The following is an 18,806-nucleotide window of genomic DNA, read 5'->3' as shown; positions in this document are numbered from 1 at the left end:
AGAAGAGAGAACCTTTGTTACAAGAGGTTTCCACTAACCATATCCCAATAACCGGGAGTTGGTTTCAAGAGCATAATTCTGTCAGTTCAATTCTTGTCCAAACCTTGAAGCATTCCCCACCCCCCTTTTCCTCACATAACTTATTATTCAGAATACTTCTTCGTCATCACCAGATTTTGTTTACATTGACAGATCCATTTGGTTTTCAGATCCTGTCATTGGCATTGATCTTCCTGCCTCCTTGTTCACACAATCCGTTCTGTACATTGTGAGTGTCGCTGCAGGGAATCTCCACCGAGAAACCAGTCCATTTACTAGCTCTGATGTTCAACCCCTGCACTCAGCGTCTCTCACACATACTCAGTTCAATTTGCTGCTTATTTCTAGAGCTTTCTTGTAAACCTGAGTGAAGTTGTCTATGTCTGTGAGCAGTGAGGAGCTGCTGTCCACCAGCTGTTGACGGAAACACTTCATGTGGCGAATCTGTGGACGATTCTTCAGATCCTCAAAGTCATTGAGTCGCAGCAGGTTTTCTGCAGACACACAGCTCCGAAGCAGCCTGTCCTCTGGTAAATAATGCAGGCGGAACAATTCTTTGGAAATTAGATTGCCCTCATTTTTTCTAGTGGGTTTGTGGTCAACATCTTCAGCCCCCGTCATCTGCTCTGCAGATTCTGTAAACCCCGGTGATGAAGTGGCTGATTGAGTGTTAACATCACTACCTGAAAACCCACCAGTGTGTTTCAGGATTCCTCTCCTTTGAAATGCAGTCGAGTCAGGGCTCTGCAATTCTGCACCATGGCTAATAGAGGAGTTGCTGCTGGTAGCACAGTCTGGCTGCAGGAACTCTGTGGATTCACTGTGTTCTGGTGAGGAGCAGTAACCAGACTCTCTCTGCTGTGTTTTTTTCAGGATTCCTCTCTTTGGCATCACCACAGTGTGTTCCTCAGCTTGTGTGGGCTGAGGAACTGCTTCAATCCTCCCACTGGCTCCAGCAGAGGGACTATCCCTGCTAACGTCATGTTCCAACATTCCTGCCACAGCCCCTGTACTGTGAGAGCGATAGTCATTATTAATCTTCTTCAAAATTCCTTTAGGTCTTTTCAAAAAGCACTTGGCTGGAGTGTTAGTGGACACTCCTTCATACAGACTGCATGCAATGTCATTCCCTTTCTTTGATTTCTTCACAGATGTCTGGACTTCTGGCGCCCCCTCATATTTATAATGCTCGACTGGACATTTTACCTTTGACTCAGACTCTGAATGTAAACAACGTGAGTGATATTGCCAATCAATAACGTGTGCGAGGAGTGGAGAGTCGGAACTTCCAGCTGAATCACAGTCACACACACTCATTGCGTACCCCCAGTTCACCCACCAGTGATTAGCAACATCCTCAATGGTGGCTCGCCGTTCTGGATTCACCATCAACATCCACCTGATCAGGCCACGGGCATCTGTCACAGACAAGGGACAGATAGTTACTTAGATCATTGCTCGAGTCTCATTGGTTACATGGCTTTCTGTTAATTGGTCACTGTGTTTGTCCCACTTCTGCATTCTGACATTCAGACAGTACAAACAGCCTCAGTCACTTTATCCCTTTGATGTATCAAAACTTCTATACTGAAATAAAGCCAAATTACTGCAGATGCTGAATCTGAAACAAAATCAGGAAATGCTGGAAAATCTCAGCAGATCTGACAGCATCTGTGGAGAGAGAATAGAGCCAACGTTTCGAGTCAGGATGACCCTTCGTCAGAGCTCTAAAATTCAAAAACTGATGCGTCAGAAACTCCTGTCTGGGAGTATAGGTGTACAAGAAAGCTTTGAAAATATTCTACAATGGCTAAACAGATCTGGAGCATGGGAAGTAATACTATCTTGGAGAAAAGGCAAGAAATATATTGGGGATGTGGTAAATTAGTTGAGTGACTGTAGGGAGGCAGCCAAATGAATAAACTTGTGTTCTGAATGTACTAGGAAGAGGTGAAAATGAACCCAAATGCCAGGACCACTCTGCATTTCCACACAGGCGGTTCCCTCGAAATTACGTGTGTGTGTGTGTGTGTGTGGCCTGATAAAAAATTTTAAAGGCCCTTCCATTTCCATGAATAGACAGCAAACATAAAAATAAATTGATAGGAGGATGATCTCAGAAATGGGACATCATTGCGGGAGTCCCTGAGGCGAGTGTTCGAGATCCAATCATCTTTCGCTGCTTCATCGATCGTTATGGGGAAGGGGCGGAGGGGTGGGCTTGGGTAAGATGCACTTTGGGAAAATCAGTGCACCTTGATAGCCTGAATGGCCTCCTTCTGCACTACAGGGATTCTGTGATCAATGAACTTCCCTTCATCATAAGGTCATAGGTCGGGATGTTCGCTGATGTCTGCACAATGTTCAGCATCATTCCTCAGATACTGGAGCAGTCTGTGTCCAAATGCAGCAAGACCTGGACAATATCCAGGCTTGACAAGTGGCAAGAAACATTCACACCACACAGGTTAGCTTTTATTGGTAGAGGGATTGAGTTTCGGAGCCAGAAGGTCATGCTGCAACTGTACAAAACTCTGATGCGGCCGCATTTGGAGTATTGCGCACAGTTCTGGTCGCCGCATTATAGGAAAGATGTGGAAGTGTTGGAAAGGGTGCAGAGGAGATTTACCAGGATGTTGCCTGGTATGGTGGGAAAATCATATGAGGAAAGGCTGAGGGGCTTGAGGTTGTTTTCGTTAGAGAGAAGAAGGTTAAGAGGTGACTTAATAGAGGCATACAAGATGATCAGAGGATTAGATAGGGTGGACAGTGAGAGCCTTTTTCCTCGGATGGTGATGGCTAGCACGAGGGGACATAGCTTTAAATTGAGGGGTGAGAGATATCGGACAGATGTTAGAGGTACGTTCTTTACTCAGAGAGTAGTAAGGGCGTGGAATGCCCTGCTTGCAGCAGTAGTGGACTCATCAACATTAAGAGCATTCAAATGGTTATTGGATAAACATATGGATGATATTGGAATAGTGTAGATTAGAGGGGCTTTAGATTGGTTTCACTGGTCGGCGCAACATCGAGGGCCGAAGGGCCTGTACTGCGCTGTAATGTTCTATGTTCTAAGTGCCAGGCGATGACCGTCAGCAACAAGAGAGATTCTGACCATCTCCCCTTGGCATCACCATCAAATCTCTCCTGATAAATATACTTTTCCATTCTCAGCTCTTTAGGGTATCCTGAGCTTGTGAAAGGATCAATATAAATGCAATTTCTCCTCTTATTTATTTTGCTAAACAAAACGAATTGGAAAAGAGAGCCCATCACAGGGCTGAAGCTATCCCACATTGACCCCCTCTCCCATACTGACACCCCCCACATACTGACACCCCCCATTCTGATCCCCCACATACCGACCCCCCATTCCGCCTCCCCACATACCGAACCCCCCATTCTGAACCCCCCCATTCCGCCTCCCCACTTACTGACCCCCCTCTCCCATACCGACACCCCATTCTGAAACCCCCCATTCCGACTCCCCACATACCGACACCCCATTCTGAAACCATAGAACTATAGAACCATAGAAAATTACAGCTCAGAAACAGGCCTTTTGGCCCTTCTTGTCTGTGCCGAACCAAATTATGCCTAGTCCCACTGACCTGCACTTAGACCATATCCATCCACACCCCTCTCATCCATGAACCCGTCCAAGTTTTTCTTAAATGTTAAAAGTGACCCCGCATTTACCATTTTATCCGGCAGCTCATTCCACACTCCCACCACTCTCTGCGTGAAGAAGCCCCCCCTAATATTCCCTTTAAACTTTTCTCCTTTCACCCTTAACCCATGCCCTCTGGTTTTTTTCTCCCCTAGCCTCAGCGGAAAAAGCCTGCTTGCATTCACTCTATCTATACCCATCAAAATCTTATACACCTCTATCAAATCTCCCCTCAATCTTCTACGCTCCACGGAATAAAGTCCCAACCTATTCAATCTCTCTCTGTAACTCAGCTTCTCAAGTCCCGGCAACATCCTTGTGAACCTTCTCTGCACTCTTTCAATCTTATTTACATCCTTCCTGTAACTAGGTGACCAAAACTATACACAATACTCCAAATTCGGCCTCACCAATGCCTTATATAACCTTACCATAACACTCCAACTTTTATACTCGATACTCCAATTTATAAAGGCCAATGTACCAAAGGCACTCTTTACGACCCTATCCACCTGTGACGTCACTTTTAGGGAATTCTGTACCTGTATTCCCAGATCCCTCTGTTCAACTGCACTCTTCAGAGTCCTACCATTTATCCTGTACGTTCTTCTTTGGTTTGTCCTTCCAAAGTGCAATATCTCACACTTGTCTGCGTTAAATTCCATTTGCCATTTTTCAGCCCATTTTTCTAGTTGGTCCAAATCCCTCTGCAAGCTTTGAAAACCTTCCTCACTGTCCACAACACCTCCAATCTTTGTATCATCAGCAAACTTGCTGATCCAATTTACCACATTATCATCCAGATCATTGATATAGATGACAAACAACAATGGACCCAACACCGATCCCTGCGGCACACCACTAGTCACAGGCCTCCACTCAGTGAAGCAATCCTCCACAACCACTCTCTGGCTTCTTCCATTGAGCCAGTGTCTAATCCAATTTACTACCTCCCCATGCATACCTAGCGACTGAACCTTCCTAACTAACCTCCCATGAGGGACCTTGTCAAAGGCCTTGCTGAAATCCAGGTAGACAACATCCACCGCCTTCCCTTCATCCCCTTTCCTGGTAACCTCCTCGAAAAACTCTAATAGATTGGTCAAACATGACCTACCACGCACAAAGCCATGTTGACTCTCCCTAATAAGTCCCTGTCTATCCAAATATTTGTAGATCCTATCCCTTATCACACCTTCCAATAACTTGCCCACCACCGACGTCAAACTTACTGGCCTATAATTTCCCGGATTTCTTTTGGAACCTTTTTTAAACAACGGAACAACATGAGCCACCCTCCAATCATCCGGCACCTCCCCCGTGAATACTGACATTTTAAATATGTCTGCCAGGGCCCCTGCAAGTTCAACCCCCCATTTCGACTCCCCACATACCGACCCCCCCATTCTGAAACCCCCCATTCCGCCTCCCCACTTACTAACCCCCCTCTCCCATACCGACACCCCACCCCATACCGACTCCCCATTCTGAAACCCCCCATTCCGACTCCCCACATACCGACTCCCCATTCTGAAACCCCCCATTTCGACTCCCCCCAAAACCGACCCCCGCTCTCCCATACCGACTCCCCCATACTGACCCTCCACCCCCAAACCACTCCCTCATACCGACCCCCCCATACCAACCCCCACCACCAACCCTCCCCTCCCATACCGCCCCCCCCGTTCCAAGCCCCCGTTCCGAACCCCCTCCCGCACCCACCCCCTACTGCCACGCCCACCCACCCACTGTCGCGTCCAGCCCCGTCTGCCTTGCCCACCACCCCTCAGCTGCACCCATCCCCGCCCACTGCCGCGCCCACTCCCGTCTGCCACACCTACCTCCTCTGCCGCGCCCACCCCCTCTCCCTCTCCCATACTGACACCCACCAATATCGATCCACTCATACTGATGCTCCTCCATTCTGATCCCCACTTGGAAACCACAATTCCTCCAGTCTGAGTGCGTCCTGTTTGCCGGCCTCTGTTTCCAGGACACTGTCCACTCCCTCATTGTGGCTGCATTTTCCAAACCAATTTGATAACTTACCTTCCAATCATTCTCTGACAAGCCACAGTCATCAATACTGCACTCTGATTATCCACTCACCAGCTCAGGAACAGCATTAATTCTGTGGAATACAATTAGCTTTGCTGTCTGGATTTCTAAATGTTCACTAATTTGAAGTCAAATTATAGATTCTAACTTTAAGAGCATCTTCTTGCCAAGCCCCTCATACCTGATGGTGGAGTGGGTTCACGATAATCCCCACTGCTGATCTGCCTGACGAGGTTTCTGTGGTCACAACCATCAAATGGCATTGTCCCATAAACCAGGGTATAGAGCAGTACACCAAGGGCCCAGATGTCTACCTTTGGTAGGAATGGAGAGGAATATTCAACCACATATACCCTGCAGCAACGTATAGCAGACAGCGACAGCTTCCACACATACATAAACTCACAAACAATCCGAGATTGAAAATCCTGTGGTATTGAAGATTTGTCATAGAGTCATTGAGATTTACAGCATGGAAATAGGCCCTTCGGTCCAACTTGTCCATGTTGCCCAGTTTTTACCACTAAGCTATTCCCAATTGCCTGTGTTTGGCCCATATCCCTCTATGCCGATCTTATCCTTGTAACTGTCTAAATGCTTTTTAAAAGACAAAATTGTAACCGCCTCTACTACTGCCTCTGCCAGCTCGTTCCAGACACTCACCACCCTCTGTGTGACCCTTTGGTATCTCTCCCCTCTCACCTTAAACCTATGCCGTCTAGTTTTAGACTCCCCTCCCACTGGGATGAAATGTTGACAATCTAGCTGACCTATGCCCCTCATTATTTTATAGATCTCGGTAAGATCACCCCTAAGTCTCCTACGCTCCAGGGAAAAAAGTCCCAGTCTATCCAGCCTCTCCTTATAACTCAAATCATCAAGTCCCGGTAGCATCCTAATAAATCTTTTCTGCACTCTTTCTAGTTTAATAATATACTTTCTATAATAGGGTAATCAGAACAATACACAGTATTCCAAGTGTGGCCTCACCAATGTCTTGTACAACTTCAACAAGACATCCCAACTCCTGTATTCAATGTTCTGACCGATGAAACCAAGCATGCCGAATGCCTTCTTCACCATCCTGTCCAGCTGTGGCTCCACTAATAAGGAGCTATGAACCTGTACCCCTATATCTCTTTGTTCTATAACTCTCCCCAACACTCTACATCAACTGAGTAAGTCCTATCCTTGTTCGATCTACCAAAATGCATCACCTTGCATCATCTGCAAACTTACTAACCAGGCCTCCTAATTCTCATCCAAATCATTAATATAAATGACAAATTTGTGGATCCAGCATCGATCCCTGAGGCACACTGCTGGTCATAGGCTTCCAGTTTGAAAAACAACCCTCCACAACCACCCTCTGTCTTCTGTCATCAAGCCAATTTTGTATCCAATTGGCTACCTTATAAATCCCATGAGATTTAATCTTATGCAACAATCTACTATTTGTGATCTGTAATTATGCACAGACATGACCAGTGGAGTTCCTAGCTTGCTATCTGGATTGTAATGCTGCTTTCAGATTGAGCTGATATCGCCCAGTCAATACTGACCTATCCCATACAAACTGTGCGGTGCGCTTCCTCTCGGCATCAGTATGCCCGAGTCTGATACTAGATTCTTAACGTACAGTTTTACAGTTTAGAGCTTTGGGGGCATGGCTTAATCATAGAACATAGAACAGTACAGCACAGAACAGGCCCTTCGGCCCACGATGTTGTGCCGAGCTTTGTCTGAAACCCAGATCAAGCTATTTCCTTCCTATCATCCCGAAGTACTCCATGTGCCTATCTAATAGCTTCTTAAATGTTCCTAAAGTTTCTGACTCCACTATCCCTGCGGGCAGTCCATTCCACACCCGAACCACTCTCTGAGTAAAAAACCTACCTCGGACATCCTTCCTATATCTCCCACCATGAACCCTATAGTTATGCCCCCTAGTTACTGCTCCATTCACCCGAGGAAATAGTCTTTGAACGTTCACTCTATCTATCCCCCTCATCATCTTATAAACCTCTATCAAGTCTCCTCTAAACCTCCTCCGCTCCAAAGAGAAAAGCCCAAGTTCCCTCAACCTTTCCTCATAAGACCTACCCTCCAAACCAGGCAGCATCCTGGTAAATCTCCTTTGCACTATTTCCAGTGTCTCCACATCCTTCTTGTAGTGAGGTGACCAGAACTGCACACAATATTCCAAATGTGGTCTCACCAAGGTCCTGTACAGTTTCAGCATAACCCCACGGCTCTTAAACTCCAACCCCCTGTTAATACAAGCTAACACACTATAGGCCTTCTTCACAGCTCTATCCACTTGAGTGGCAACCTTTAGAGATCTGTGGATATGGACCCCAAGATCTCTCTGTTCCTCCACAGTCTTCAGAACCCTACCTTTGACATATTTATTATAGAAACTGACAGAGAAAGGTTCTTCCCTAAATGCCCATTCATATGACACTAATAACTTTCTGAAGTGAGATCTCAAGGATAACTCTACTATCGTTGTGATTGCGAGAACTCCAGACAGTGTTTCCCTGCCGAAAATCCCGGGATTGCTTTCCATTCACACTAGTTGCTCAGTTTTTCACTCAGTCCAGGACATCAGAAGAGAAGTAGAAATCCTCACTGCCTCGCCTTGCTGCTAATCAACACAATCTACTTCTTCATCATGATGTTAGAAGTGACTGAGTTACAGTCTTAAACTCTTAACTGTCCCATTCCCGGCAGATGGTGAAATTTGAATTTATTGAAAATCTGGAAGTCTATTGGTGACCATGAAACCATTGTCAATTGTTGTAAAAGCCCATCTGATTCACTAGTGTCCTTGAGGGTAGAAAATCTGCCATCTTTATCTGGTCTGGCCTTCATGTGACTCCAGATCTATAGCAATGCTGTTGACCCTTAACTGCCCTCTGAAGTGGCCACAAACCACTCAGCGGCACGGTAGCACAGTGGTTAGCACTGCTGCTTCACAGCTCCAGGGACCTGGGTTCGATTCCCGGCTTGGGTCACTGTCTGTGTGGAGTTTGCACATTCTCCTCGTGTCAGCGTGGGTTTCCTCCGGGTGCTCCGGTTTCCTCCCACAGTCCAAAGATGTGCGGGTTAGGTTGATTGGCCATGCTAAAATTGCCCCTTAGTGTCCTGGGATGCGTAGATTAAAGGGATTAGTTGGTAAATATGTAGGGATACGGGGATAGGGCCTGGGTGGGATTGTGGTCGGTGCAGACCCGATGAGCCGAATGGCCTCTTTCTGTGCTGTAGGGTTTCTAAGATTTCTAAGATTCTAAGCTCAAGGGGCAATTAGGGATGGGCAATAAATGCTGACCCAGCCAGTGACACCCACATCCCCTGAATTAATAAATTAAAAATTAAATGATTCACATGGTGGGTGTAACATTGACTAGACAGGCCTTCCAGCAATACTTCAAAACTAATTGTGAAGAATCCCAAAATTATTATTAAATGGCTCTTAAATCAACTGACTGAGAATTTAGAAAAAGCCCTGAAGAAGAATCATACGGACTCAGAATATTAATTCTGTTTCTCTCTCCACAGAGTTTTTCTGTTTTTACTTTAATTAAAAATAAGCAACTACCAATAAATTAAAAATGCTTCGTCAGTGAATCTTTATTCTGGTCAGGATAGTCACACACCAGGACGTCAAGTGTTGATTTCTTTGCCAAGCTCTAGCATTAACCAAATGCTGGAGTTCTGGCATTCCAAAGATGATGTGGAGATGCCGGTGTTGGACTGGGGTGAACACAGTAAGAAGTCTCACAACACCAGGTTAAAGTCCAACAGGTTTATTTGGTAACACAAGCTTTCGGAATGTCGCTTCTTCTTCAGGTGACTCACCTGGTGTTGTGAGACTTCCAATCCAAAGATGTGCAGGTTAAGTGGATTGGCCATGCTAAATTGCCACTTAGTGTCCCAAGATGTGTAGATTAGGGGGATTAGTTGGGTAAATGCGTGGAGTTACAATGATAGGTAAGATGCTCTTTCGGAGAGTCGGTGCAGACTCAATGGGCTGAATGGCCTCTTTCTGCACTGTAGGGATTCTATAATTAGCTCAGTAATACAGTGGTCGATTATTCAGCCACTGGCACTAACCTAGTAATACAGTGGTTATCTCTACAGTCTGCGGCACTAAACCAGTGATACACTGGTTAATCCTACTGCGACTGGCATTAACCCAGTAATACACTAGTTAATTATCCAGCCTCTGACATTAACTTAGAAATACATTGGTTAATTCTCCAGTCTTTGACATTAACCCGGTAGTACACTGGTTAATTATGCAGTTACTGACATTAACCTGGTACTGCATTGGTTAACTCCTGTGTTTGACACTAACCTCTGGCCCATGATAGGGACGGCCATTGACAATTTCTGGTGAAGCGTATAATGGGCTTCCACAGAATGTTTGCAAAAAATTGTCCTTCTGGTAGAGACTGGAGAGTCCAAAGTCTGCAATCTGTGAAAGAATGACATTGCAGGCAGCAAGATTATAATAAATACAAATCACCTGTTAAACCTCTACTGTAACTGCACACCATGGAGACCTCTCTTACAGCCAGGACACATCACCAAGCTGTTATATTTCAGGTCAGAAACTCCAAAGTGTTTTATGAAATCCGCCTGGATCATAAGTTTTGCAATTTGAATTTGGCTAAGGTAAACATGAGATGTTTCACTTCAGGTATGATTCAAATGACCCACTAGGGAGCTTTTATCAAACAAAGTTTATTTAAGAATGCAGTTAACATGTATAGAAAGAAAATTAGCAATAACTTTTACCAATTACAAACAAGAAAAAAAACATTATATTGTATAAATCTTAACAACTAAATAACATTCCAACAAACATATCCCATAAACAAAACCCTTGCCACAGGTTTAGTACAGAAAATACAAATGCTCACGTGATGCTGGAACTTAGTCCTTTGGTTGGATGCTGCAGTTTTCTTGATACACACACAGATAAGGTCGAAGTCAGAACAATTTCCCAAAACACCAGGGAGAGACAGAGACACTTTTGTTACTAGCTAGCAAACTACCAACAGCAGAATTTTCACTCCAGGAAGGCAAGAAGGCCTGTTTCCATCTAGCCAGCAAAATTTACAAGATCAGGGAGAGAGAAAGAAAACCTGCCTGCCACTTGACAACCAGGACAGCTTCTGACTCTAAACCCAAAACTGAAAGTGAATCTTTGGATTCTTCTGGGGAGGAGCCACCTGACTTTGACGTGTCGATCAATCTTCTCCCTCACAATGCAGGATCATAAAAAAATCCCAGAAAGTACCTGAGGCCCCGAGTAAAAACCACTGAAACATCAATAAAAGGACCTTTAGCAGACAGCTCGGCAACAATTAAAAAAAAACCCAAAGCTGCTTAACTACAGAGACCATGATTTTTAAAAAAAATTCTTAAAGGTGCACTAGTGTCACAAAGCCAACTGGTGGTGTAAAACAGGCATTGCAGGGGGATTGTAGAGGGAGTTGGAGGGGGGAATTATAGGGACTGAGGGTTTTGGAAGGTGTATTGCAGGAGACAGTCAGACAGAGCAGATATTGAGATCCCTACAGTCAGAAAGAGCACATATTGAGATCCCTACAGTCAGAAAGAGAAGATATTGAGATCCCTACAGTCAGAAAGAGTAGGTATTGAGATCCCTACAGTCAGAGCAGATATTGAGATCCCTACAGTCAGAGAGAGCAGGTGTTGAGATCCCTACAGTCAGCGAGCAGGTGTTGAGATCCTACAGTCAGAGAGAGCAAACGTTGAGATCCCTACAGTCAGAGAGAGCAGATATTGAGATCCCTACAGTCAGAGAGGACAGATATTGAGATCCCTACAGTCAGAAAGAGCAGGTATTGAGATCCCTACAGTCAGAGAGAGCAGGTGTTGAGATCCCTACAGTTAGCGAGCAGGTATTGAGATCCCTACAGTTAGCGAGCAGGTATTGAGATCCTATAGTCAGAGAGAGCAGATATTTAGATCTCTGCAGTCAGAGAGACCAGATGTTGAGATCCTCCAGTCAGACAGAGCAGGTATTGAGATCCTACGGTCAGAGAGTGCAGATATTAAGATTCTACAGTTGGAGAGAGAAGTATCTCTGCAACCTCCTCTAGCTCACCCAGGGGACCTTTTCTAAATATTGATTGAGGTAATGGTACAGAAAAGGAAAGAAAGGGGGATTGTTCTGAAATGTATTCTAGGAACTTCATTAACAGTATGTTCTTGGTCCAATTAGAAGGGGGGCATTGCTGGATCTGGTGCTGGAGGTGAGGTGCACCAATTGGACTAAATGTCTGTCACTTGGGAAAGAGTGATCATTGTATCCTAAGATTTGGATTAGAAATGGAAAAGAGCAAGGCACAACCTAAAGTAGAACATTGAAACTGGAAGAGATCTAACTTCAATGGGATGAGAGGCGATCCAGCAAGGGTAAAATGGAATCACAAAATGACAGGGAAAAACAGAAAAAAGGGTGATCTTTAAAGAGGAAATGTTTCAGGCACAGACTAGGTACATTCAAACAAAGGTAAAAGCTAGGGGAACCAAAGCCAGCGCTCCTTGGATGATGAGGGAGACAGAGGTTAGGATGAAACAGAAAGAGGTTGTTTGATGCATATCAAGTGAATTCTTCAAGTGAAAATCAGACCAAATACAATACACTGAGAATTGAAGTAAGAGTAAGACTGACAGAAGACGCAATATAAAGAGAGAATGGCAGTTAAAATAAAACGGAACTCAAAAATCTTCTACCAGCACCATAAAGTGGTTAGAAGAGGCGGTAACCTCTAGCTCATAGCTATGTACCAGGTCGAGGTCATGGTACATCTAGGGCGGCACGGTAGCACAGTGGTTAGCACTGCTGCTTCACAGCTCCAGGGACCTGGGTTCGATTCCCGGCTTGGGTCACTGTCTGTGTGGAGTTTGCACATTCTCCTCGTGTCTGCGTGTGTTTCCTCCGGGTGCTCCGGTTTCCTCCCACAGTCCAAAGATGTGCGGGTTAGGTTGATTGGCCATGCTAAAAAAAAAAATTGCCCTTAGTGTCCTGAGATCTGTAGGTTAGAGGGGATAGTGGATAAATATGTAGGGATATGGGGGTAGGGCCTGGATGGGATTGTGGTCGGTGCAGACTCGATGGGCCGAATGGCCTCTTTCTGTACTGTAGGGTTTCTATGATTTCTTCTTCTATGATTTCTAAAGTTGTTCTGGAAATCCTCAATTTTATATCTGATAGATATGGAAAAAGAAATTGATGTTATCGAACAGGAAGATTACGAGTTGCACTCAGTCAGAACAGCACATGAAAGTTGAGAGTAATCGAGCTGAAGATATAACTCCACAATAGAAATTAAAATTGGAGACTCACACCTTTCTTTGATAGAGCTGTAGCAATGTCTGTTATCTCAAGCAGACTACAATGAGTCGCTTACACAAAACTGGTATAAAACTATTTATTCTAATAAGTGTTAGTCTGGAGCATAATGATCTTTCCTGTACATTCAGGAATGGTCCATATGAAAGCAGTAGCAAGAAGCTATTTTTGGTATCCAAAGGTAGACAGAGATGTTAAAGAATTGATGAAAAATCGTAGTGTGGTTCAGAATGAGAAATGATCCATTCAAGGTTAATTTCATTCCACAGTCAAGTACAAGAAAACTGTGGGAATGAGTACATGACAATTTCTCTGGAGGTGGAAAGGAAAGAGGATCTTGTTTTGGTCAATAGCTATAGCAAGTGGATAAGTGATGAATCTATCCCAATACCACATGTGCCAAAACTACTGAGGTTTTGAGAAGTTGGTTTTCAATTTATGGGTTGCTAGGGGTATCAATGGTTCATTGTTAACATCAATATTGCTGAGTAAAAATGGAGTCAAACACACTCTAATAACAAAATATCACCCAGCATTGAATGGTGCTGGAGAATGAAGTGTCCAGATTGGGAAGAGGTCTTTGCAGATGTATTTATTCAGTGAAAAGCTAGGCAGTAATTTTCATGCTTCTCTTTCATGCTCTTCCTACGAGGGCAATTCAGTCAGTTGGGAAATAGGCTAAAAAGTAGGGCCTCCAGGGTGGCCATCTCTGGGCTGCTCCCAATGCCTCGTGCCAGTGAGGCTAAGAATAGGGAGTTAGTAAAATTGAATGCTTGGCTAAAGGACTGGTCCAGGAGGGAGGGCTTCATTTTCCTAGATCAATGGGAAGTTTTCAGGAGAGGATGGCACCTGTACAAGAAGGACGGGTCACAACTAAGTTGGAAGGGCACGAATATCCTGGCTGGGAGTTTTGCCAGTGCAGTTCGGGGGGGTTTAAACTAGTATGGCAGGGGGGAGGGGATCAAAATATTAGGTCTACAAGTGTAGAGGCTGGGGACGAGCTTGGGGCCGGGACAAGGCTGGCAAAGAAGAAGAGCACTCTGGGGGAGGATGACCTCACTGGGCCTGGAGGTCTGGAGTGCTTATACTTCAATGCAAGGAGCGTAGCAGGTAAGACAGATGAACTTAGGGCCTTAATGCTCACGAGGAATTTGGATGTGGTTGCGGTGACAGAGACTTGGTTGAAAGAGGGACAGGACTGGCAGCTGAATATTCTGGGGTACAAGTGTTTTAGGCGAGACAGAGGAGGGGCCAAAAGAGGTGGGGGAGTAGCAGTATTAGTTGGAGAGCATATTACAGCGGTGCAGAGGGAGGACAATTCAGAGGGGTCGTGTAACGAGTCACTCTGGGTGGAGCTTAGAAACAGGAAGGGCGCAGTCACTATGTTGGGGGTGTACTACAGGCCCCCAACAGCCCAAGGGAAGTGGAAGAACGGATATGTCAGGAGATACTGGATAGGTGCAGGAAAAATAGGGTTGTTGTAGTGGGAGACTTCAATTTCCCTGGTATAGACTGGAAATCGCTGAGAGCAGGGACTCTGAATGGGGAGGAATTTGTAAAGTGCGTACAGGAGGGTTCTTTGGAACAATATGTAGATAGCCCGACTAGAGAGGGGGCTATACTGGACCTCGTACTGGGGAATGAGCCCGGTCAGGTCTTCAAAGTTTCGGTAAGGGAACATGTGGCAAATAGTGACCACAATTCTGTTAGCTTTAGGATAGTGATGGAAAAGGATGAGTGGTGTCCCAAGGGTAAGGTGTTGGATTGGGGGAAGGCTAACTTTAGTGGGATTAGGCAGAAATTGGCAGCTCTTGATTGGGAGAGGCTGTTTGAGGGTAAATCCACATTTGGCATGTGGGAGTCTTTTAAGGAACAGTTGTTAGGGCTACAGGACAGGCATGTGCCTGTTAAAAAGAAGGATAGGAAGGGTAGGATTCGAGAACCGTGGATAACCAGGGAAATTGAGGGACTGGTCAAAAAGAAAAGAGAGGCGTATGTTAGGTCCAGGCAGCTAAAAACGGAGGGAGCTCTGGAGGAGTACAAAGAAAGTAGGAAAGAACTCAAACGGGGAATTAGAAGAGCAAAAAGGGGTCACGAAATGTTCTTGGCAGACAGGATTAAGGAGAATCCCAAGACATTTTATTCATACGTTAGGAACAAAAGGGTTGTCAGGGAAAAAATCGGACCTCTCAGGGACAAAAGTGGGGAATTATGCTTGGAGCCCAAAGAAGTAGGGGAGATCCTAAATGAATACTTTGCGTCGGTATTCACAAAGGAGAGGGATGTGTTGACTGGGAGTGTCTCGGAGGGGGGTGTTGAACCGTTGGAAAAAATCTCCATTACAAAGGAGGAAGTGTTAGGTTTGTTAGAGAATTTAAAGACTGACAAATCCCCAGGGCCTGATGGAATCTATCCAAGGCTGCTCAGGGAGACGAGAGATGAAATCGCTGGGCCTCTGACGCAAATCTTTGTCTCGTCACTGGACGCAGGTGAGGTCCCAGAGGATTGGAGGATAGCTAATGTGGTCCCGTTATTTAAGAAGGGTAGGAAGGATAACCCGGGTAATTATAGGCCGGTGAGCTTGACGTCCGTGGTGGGGAAGTTGTTGGAGAAGATTCTTAGAGATAGGATGTATGCGCATTTAGAAAGGAATAAACTCATTAACGATAGTCAGCATGGTTTTGTGAGAGGGAGGTCATGCCTCACTAACCTTGTGGAGTTTTTTGAAGAAGTGACCAAAATGGTTGACGAGGGAAGGGCCGTGGATGTCGTCTATATGGACTTTAGTAAAGCGTTTGACAAAGTCCCTCATGGTAGGCTGGTGAAAAAGGTTGGATCTCATGGGATAAAGGGGGAGGTGGCTAGATGGGTGGAGAACTGGCTTGGTCACAGAAGACAGAGGGTGGTAGTGGAAGGGTCTTTTTCCGGCTGGAGGCCTGTGACTAGTGGTGTTCCGCAGGGCTCTGTATTGGGACCTCTGCTGTTTGTGATTTATATAAATGATCTGGAAGAAGGTGTAACTGGGGTGATCAGTAAGTTTGCGGACGACACAAAATTGGCAGGACTTGCAGATAGTGAGGAGCATTGTCAGAAGCTACAGAAGGATATAGATAGGCTGGAAATTTGGGCAAAGAAATGGCAGATGGAGTTCAATCCTGATAAATGCAAAGTGATGCATTTTGGTAGAAATAATGTAGGGAGGAGCTATATGATGAATGGCAGAACCATAAAGGGTGTAGATACGCAGAGGGACCTGGGTGTGCAAGTCCACAGATCCTTGAAAGTGACGTCACAGGTGGAGAAGGTGGTGAAGAAGGCATATGGCATGCTTGCCTTTATAGGACGGGGCATAGAGTATAAAAGTTGGGGTCTGATGTTGCAGATGTATAGAACGTTGGTTCGGCCGCATTTGGAATACTGCATCCAGTTCTGGTCGCCACACTACCAGAAGGACGTGGAAGCTTTGGAGAGAGTACAGAGGAGGTTTACCAGGATGTTACCTGGTATGGAGGGGCTTAGTTATGAGGAGAAATTGGGTAAACTGGGGTTGTTCTCCCTGGAAAGACGGAGGATGAGGGGAGACTTAATAGAGGTGTATAAAATTATGAAAGGCATAGATAGGGTGAACGGTGGGAAGCTTTTCCCCAGGTCGGTGGTGACGTTCACGAGGGGTCATAGGTTCAAGGTGAAGTGGGGGGGAGGTTTAACACAGATATCAGACGGACATATTTTACACAGAGGGTGGTGGGGGCCTGGAATGCGCTGCCAGGCAAGGTGGTGGAGGCGGACACACTGGGAACGTTTAAGACTTATCTAGACAGCCATATGAACGGAGTGGGAATGGAGGGATACAAAAGAATGGTCTAGTTTGGACCAGGGAGCGGCACGGGCTTGGAGGGCCGAAGGGCCTGTTCCTGTGCTGTAATGTTCTTTGTTCTTTGTTCATACAGTCTTGATAATTTCCCATTCTTTTACAGAATAACCTCAAAGCCCATGATAAGTTGTTCACCTTGCAAGTTATGTTTAAATACGCTCCTCGGACAAAAGGTTAGTTTGCTTAACCCTGACATCATTAAGAAAAGCAAGACAATATGAAGACAAGTCATGGTACACCAGGCATGAAATTTAGAGATTCCATTGCTGGTGATAAGGTCACGATGAGAAACCACTGAGGAGATGAGAAGTATGTGATTGGAGTTGTTGCAAAGAGACTGGGAACACTCACATATCTAGTTAAGATTTGACACTTTGTCGGTGTCGTGCAGCTCATTTGCTTGAAAGAGAAAGTCTGACAAAGGGAGAGCGTGATAAACCTCCCAGGGTCCAAATTCCGTTTACAGTCCAAAGTGAAAGTCAAAAAGAAGCTAAAAAGTTCAGGTTTGACACAGTCAGAGATGTTGAGAGAGCAGGGTCGAGTTAATGGAAATGGAAGGAGTTACCCAGACAGAAAGGGAAAGAAGCCGGACTGATTAATTGAAAGTAAGGGAAGAAGAAGAAATAAGTTGTTCTTTTCATCATTCCTGTCAAATGGTGATATTTTTGTTAAAGACAAACTGGTGTTGGAAAAATCATTTTTTAAAATAGATATTGGCAGTATCAGTCATATTTGCTTTGGTTGCGATTACAGTAAAAACAAATATATAATCAAAGCAGCTAAATTTTCAGGTTATGTCGGTATTAGTTTTGCCATATTGTATTTTGGAAAATGATATGCATGTATTATTTTACATCTTGATGAATAAGTTATTTTTTTGAAGTGGGGAGGGAACGTACTGTAGATTCTTCTCTGCTTCTCTCTCTCTTTGGGGAAGGTGGAAATGCAGTTTTCAATAATGACTGCCTGCAGTTGAACGCGTCTGAGCGTTACTCAGATCAACAGACGACAAACTGATTTTTGTTCTACAAGAGGGTCGAGGCTTATGGGGAGAGGCAGGAAATGGACTGAAGGCAACAATCAGATCAGCCATCATTGCATCAAACGGTGAAGCAGACTTGACCGGCCAAATGGCCGACTCTTGCTCCCAATTCTCATGTTCTCACGTGTGCAGTATGAAGGAATGAGGGATCCTGTCTACAAAGGGTTAAGTAAATAAGAGTCGGAGACTTGGGCTTTCTCTCAGTGGAGGAACTTGGCACCACTTGTGTGCAATCCTGAACTTTTATTTTAAGTCACAGTTGCAGAATGACTTTGAAGGTGGATTAAGTAAACAAAACATCAGACTGGTTGTATCCCCCTTCACAGAGTGGGACTATAGTCCTTAAAATTACCAGTGCAGAAGAAATGAGTATTTATATTGCCTCTCCCTCTGCTCCCCAGAGCCTGCCAATTCATATTTCAACAGCCATTAAACCCGTCAAAATCTTCCAAAGAAAATTACATGAATTCATGTTCATGAAACCACTCCCCAATGAGTTTTCCTGGCAACATTTCATCTCATATTAAGCTGCAGACTGAAACGGCAGTGCTGCACCGTCAGAGGTGCTGCCTTTCAAATGATGTTAAACCAAAGTTCAATCTGTCCTCTCATATGGATGCAAAAGATTCCCAGAAACTGTTAAAAGAGACAGGAATTTATCTTCAGGGTCCTGGTGATTTCTCTCAACAAATGCCATTGAAACAGACAAGGTGGACGTTACCTTATTGCT

General features: G+C 44.9%; 1 protein-coding gene across 1 annotated transcript in view; it reads right to left on the bottom strand.

Moving 5' to 3' along the window:
• Positions 1 to 360: 360 nt before the first annotated feature.
• Positions 361 to 18,806, bottom strand: part of LOC144507822 (NUAK family SNF1-like kinase 1) — a 99,407-nt gene continuing 80,961 nt past the window's right edge. The window contains exons 5-7 of the mRNA XM_078235149.1: positions 10,128 to 10,247; positions 5,949 to 6,081; positions 361 to 1,457 (exon numbers count right to left, since the gene is read on the bottom strand). Of these exons, the coding sequence (XP_078091275.1) occupies positions 361 to 1,457; positions 5,949 to 6,081; positions 10,128 to 10,247 (1,350 nt within the window). The remainder of the gene's footprint in view (positions 1,458 to 5,948; positions 6,082 to 10,127; positions 10,248 to 18,806) is intronic.

This window comes from Mustelus asterias, chromosome 19 (assembly GCF_964213995.1).
Source record: "Mustelus asterias chromosome 19, sMusAst1.hap1.1, whole genome shotgun sequence".
Classification (NCBI taxonomy): Eukaryota; Metazoa; Chordata; class Chondrichthyes; order Carcharhiniformes; family Triakidae; genus Mustelus; species Mustelus asterias.
The sequence above is the reverse complement of the archived record's forward strand: the minus strand, read 5'-3'. Positions and strand labels throughout refer to the sequence as shown.